This window comes from Crocuta crocuta, unplaced genomic scaffold, assembly GCF_008692635.1.
Source record: "Crocuta crocuta isolate KB4526 unplaced genomic scaffold, BGI_CrCroc_1.0 scaffold1950, whole genome shotgun sequence".
Taxonomy (NCBI): Eukaryota; Metazoa; Chordata; class Mammalia; order Carnivora; family Hyaenidae; genus Crocuta; species Crocuta crocuta.
Window position 1 is genome coordinate 119,471 of NW_027532587.1, and position 5,244 is coordinate 124,714.

Here is a 5,244-nt window from a genome sequence, read left to right on the forward strand (position 1 = left end):
ATACTGAAGTCAGAGAAGCACAGAAAGAGGCTTCTGGAATTTTTTTTTTTTTGAAATTTTTTAATGTTTATTTTTGAGAGAGAGAGTGAGAGTGGTGGCCAGGTAGAGAGAGGGGAACAGGGGATCCAGAGAAGGCTCCGCACTGACAACACAGAGCCTGATGCAGGGCTCAACCCCACGAACCATGAGATTATGATCTGAACCAAAGTCAAGAGTCAGAATGAGCCACTGAGGCGCCCCTAAGTTTGTATTTTTAATAACCATGTTTCTTGGCTCTGAAGATTTACAAAACTACAAAAAAATTGAAATTCTATTCCCTTCATCTACATTGAGNGGACACCTAGGCTCTTTCCCTGTTTTGGCTATTGTTGAGAGTGCTGCTATGAATATTGGGGTCCATGTGCCCCTATGCATCAGCACTCCTGTATCCCTTGGGTAAATTCCTAGGAATACTATTGCTGGGTCATAGGGAAATTCTAGTGTTAAGTTTTTGAGGAACCTCCACACTGTTTTCCAGAGGGGCTGGAATTGAGATCATGCCATGTACACTTTCAGATCACAATGCTATGAAAATTGAAATCAATCACAGGAAGAAGTCTGGAAAACTTCCAAAAACATGGAGGTTAAAGAACACCCTACTAAAGAACGAATGGGCCAATCAGGCAGTTAGAGAAGAAATTTAAAAATACATGGAAACAAATGAAAATGAAAATACAACAATCCAAACTCTATGGGATGCGGCAAAGGCAGTCCTAAGAGGAAAGTACATTGCACTCCAGGCCTATGTCAAGAAATTAGAAAAAGGGCAAGTGCAAAATCTAACAGCACACCTAATGGAATTTTTAAAATATTTTTTAGATATTTATTTATTTTTGAGATGGAGAGCATGTGTGGGGGAGGGGCAGAGAGGGAGAGAGACACAGAATCTGAAGCAGGCTCCAGGCTCTGAGCTGTCAGCACAGAGCCCGATGCGGGGATGGAACCCATGAACCGAGAGATCATGACAAGCGGAAGTCAGATGCTTGACCAACTGAGTGCCCAATGGAATGGTTTTTGATAGGAGTTGATGAAGACCTAAACCAGGGAAAGGCCAGCACAAATGGAAGGGAAGAACATAGCAGACACTACTAGAAAGGAAATGATGAGAATCATCAACTGATTAGCTATGAAAGATGAAGGGGAAAGAGAAGATTTCCAGGTTTTTAGCATAGGAATTGAAGAAGTGCAGTCAAGGTCAGGTGTGAGCCCCCTTGCATCTCTATGGTTTTGGGCTTATTGGTCTGCCAGTCAGTGTAGTGATTATAAGAAGCTCATACTGTGTATACAATGTGAGGAGTTATGAGAGTTTGGAGTGATAGTCAGTACTTTGTGCCATGCTGGGTGGTTCCAGTTAACACAGGAATTGAAATTTCTGCGACCCCAGGTCTGTGAACACACAGGTATGTGTACAGATACATAGAGAAATATATACACAGAAATGTAGATACTCATAAACAAGGAGGTACTTTTTATGAAACGTATATAAAAAGCTATTGACCATAAAATGTAAACAGTGGTGATCTCTGGGTGTTAGGGTTTCTTTTTACACTTTCTTATTTTCGAAATATTCTCTGGTGAGCATGCATTGCTTTTGTAATCAGAAAAATTAATGTTACCAATAAAAAAGAGGAGGCCGATGAACTAGAGTATATAACTGGCTGTATATGCAGTGTGGGTAAGTGGGCTGGAGGTGAGAAGAGGGGCTGGCAAGACAGATGGAGAGGGTAAGGTGAGGAGATGAGTGGTTAGTATGGGGACGTTAATAGGCCTTATTTTTAGAATTACCGCAGCAAATCGCCTTTGTGTTGTTTTATCGTTTTTTGTTTTTTTTTGGTTTTTTTGTTTGTTTGTTTGTTTTATCGTTTTTAATTAAGCCCCGGATGTTTCATCTCATTTTTCTTTGGCTCATTCCTTGAAGGTAATGAAGCTGAGAAAGTTGGCACAGCAGGTTGCTAATTGCCGCCAGTGTCTTGAACGGTCAACAGTCCTCATCAACCAAGCCGAACATATCCTGAAAGAAAATGACCAGGCACGGTTTCTCCAGTCTGCAAAAAATATCGCTGAGAGGTGAGTGCCTTCTCCATCTACGTGCCTGCTCTTTTGAAAAGGGGGCAGCTTGAAGTCTCTTAATTCGGTTCAGGCATGGATGTATGTAGCAGCCGCCACCTGACAATCTCACCAGAGAGTTATGGAACCTCAGTGGTTCATTGCCCTGTGGATTTCTGCCTCTCTCTCTCTGTCTGAGTAGCTCACCTGTTCTAGCGCCCAGCCAGTCATGACCCCTCCGTACTGGAGCTTTCTATGTTGATGTTAGGCATAGAGCCAGAGAAACTTTTGGCCATACAGATATGTGCTCTTCCTAAATCTTTGTGCAGTTCTCATTGTTTTCGTTTAGTTATCCATCACACAGATCTTTAGAGCAATAATCCTTAGGCTTTTATTTTAAGCAGCAGTCGCCCCTTTGACCGAGTGATGACTGTCAGGAGCGCTCTTCCTGAGGAAAAAATGCATATTACATATATACACATAGGATTTCGTATAAGATTTCAGAGGACTCATGAATCCTCAGAGGGCCGTCTATACAACATTTGCAAAGAATCTGAAGGCGAAAGTGAAACATTGCTCAGAGTCACCGAGGCTTCAAGGGGCTACGGGGGCTCATTAGGCAAGTCTGACCTCCTTCTATCTCTCATTTACTGAAGACTTTGGCTCCGGATTCACAGTATTCCTTTCTGTTGCTTCTGCAATCGTTCTGGGTGACATTGGCGACATGCACATGGCTGACCACATCTAATACTCTAGCAATCTAATCTCCTGGCTCCTTGCTATCCCCTCCTCCAGTGACCCTCACCTCTGCTCCCCTTCATCCACCCACTTCCATGGCTCACATACTGAACCTCATCATCACTCAGAATAAACTAAAACATCCCACCTTCTAACTACAACCTCTGTACTTACCGTTGTTTGTTTTTCTTCCAATACATCCATTCTTCAACTTCATCGGGGCTTCTAAGGCCCGACTGCTACCTACCAGCTACCTATTGTCTTCACTTCTTTCTTCGGCCTAGTTAGGGTCTGTGATTTCTCATTTCAGCTATTCACTCTCTTTTTTTGTGTGCCCAGTTCCCTTATGCCACTGTCTGTTTATCCCACCAAACTGATCAGACCCCCAACGTGAAGCAGCCCAGCTCTTCCCACCTTTGCCATGCCTATGTTAGAGTTGCAGCACCCTGCTGGAGGAAACTCACATAACCAAAGAAGTTGGTACTAGTGCATCGCATATTTATGGCTTCTAATCTCCCCTGGGCCCTCGGTACCGACCTAAAATCCTTCTGTGTTGCTTTGCTCAGCTTTCTTTCTGCCTTGTCTCCATAATGGCCATTTCACATTTTCTGTGTTCAACTCAAAGTTCCAACCCCACCACCTTCCTGCTCGTGCTCAGGAGATGACTTTACATCCTATTTTATAGGGAGAGTGGTAGGTAGGAAATGACAAATTCCTCAGCTTCTCAAACCAAGCTGCTGGGCATACCTACATCCACACCCATGAGTCCCCGCTCCCTTTTGATTATAATAGAAGAGATGTGCTTTGTGTCACATGATTCCTTTTTACCATAGGCTCAGTTTCTCCCTTTCTCTAGTTGACTTCACATGCACTTTTAAAAACCCACTCATGTCTCTCCTTTTAAAAAATAAAATACCCACAACTTTCCTCTGCCTCCTACCTACTCTAGCTGNAACTGTGCATCATGACCTGAGCCGAGGTTGGACCCTCAACCGACTGAGCCACCCAGGCGCCCCCTTTATGGAAAACTTCTTGAAGATCTTTCCATTTCCTCACCTCTGATTTACTCTTCTTAAACATTTATTTATGTATTCAGTTTGTATTCATTTATTTTTTTAACGTTTATTTATTTTTAAGAGAGAGAGACAGAGTGCAAGCAGGGAAGGGGCAGAGAGGGAGACACAGTCCAAAGTAGGCTCCTGGCTCTGAGCTGTCAGCACAGAGCCTGACACAGAGCTCAAACTCCCAAACCACAAGATCATGACCTGAGCCTAAGTCGGACGCTTAACCAACTGAGCCACTCAGGCGTCCCTCTTCTTAAACATTTAAAAGTTACTTATATTGAAGTAATACTTGCACGTAGTTAAAAAGTCAAATGTTACTAATATTCATATCACAAAAAATAACAATCTTCTTCCCACTCCCGATTTCTGCTCTCCAATAATAACAATATCGAGCATTTACTTTGTGTTGGGCATTATTCTAAGGCCTTGTAAGTATTCATTCATCTAATCCTTATAAAACCTTCATTAGATAAACACTATTATTATGCCCATTTTAGAAGTGAGAGAATGAGGGGCGCCTGGGTGGCTTAGTCGCTTAAGTGTCCGACTTCATCTCAGGTCATGATCTCGCGGTTTGTGGGTTCAAGCCCCGCGTCAGGCTCTGTGCTGACTGCCAGCTCAGAGCCTGAAGCCTGTTTCAGTCTGTGACTCCCTCTCTCTCTGACCCTCCCCTGCTCACGCTGTCTCTCTCTCTCTCTCCTAGAAATAAATAAAAAAAGTGAGAGAATGAGGCTCAGAGAGGTTATGTGACTTGCCTAAAACCACCCAACTAGGAAGGGATAGAGGCAGGATTAAAGCCCAGGGAGTCTAGTGCCATAGTCTACACTTTTCTAACAAAGCCGGCAATTTCAACTCTATTAGGTTTTTTTTTTTAAGTTTTATTTATTTTGAGAGAGAGAGAGCAAGCAGGGGAGAAGCAGAGAGTGAGGGAGAGAGAGAATCCCAAGCAGCCTCGGGGCTGTTAGCTCAGAGCTCCATGTGGGGCTTGATCTCATGAACCATGAGATCATGACCTGAGCCAAAACCAAGAGTCAGACGCTTAATCAACTGAGCCACCTAAGCGCCCCTCCATTGGGTATTTCTATTGGCATTACCTTTACGTTTCTAAATAACATTGTTATATTGCTATTTTTTTTTCAATTTTAGATATTAACAATTGACTTCTGCAAATCTGGAAATTTTTCAGCTGTCATTTCTTCAAGTATTTTTTTATGCTGCCTTCTTTTCTTATGCATATTCCAATTACATATATATTAGGCTGCTTGAAGTTGTTATCAGCTCACTGATGTGCTGTTCGTGTTTTCGCCATTTTTCCCCTCTGTGTTTCACTTATTTCTAATGATATGTCTTGGAGTTC

General features: G+C 42.8%; 1 protein-coding gene across 1 annotated transcript in view; it reads left to right on the top strand.

Annotated features, from left to right (window-relative positions):
• Positions 1-5,244, top strand: part of MID2 (midline 2) — an 83,890-nt gene that overhangs the window by 60,150 nt on the left and 18,496 nt on the right. Inside the window, exon 4 of the mRNA XM_077779602.1 lies at positions 1,958-2,106. Coding sequence (XP_077635728.1) covers positions 1,958-2,106 — 149 coding nt within the window. The remainder of the gene's footprint in view (positions 1-1,957; positions 2,107-5,244) is intronic.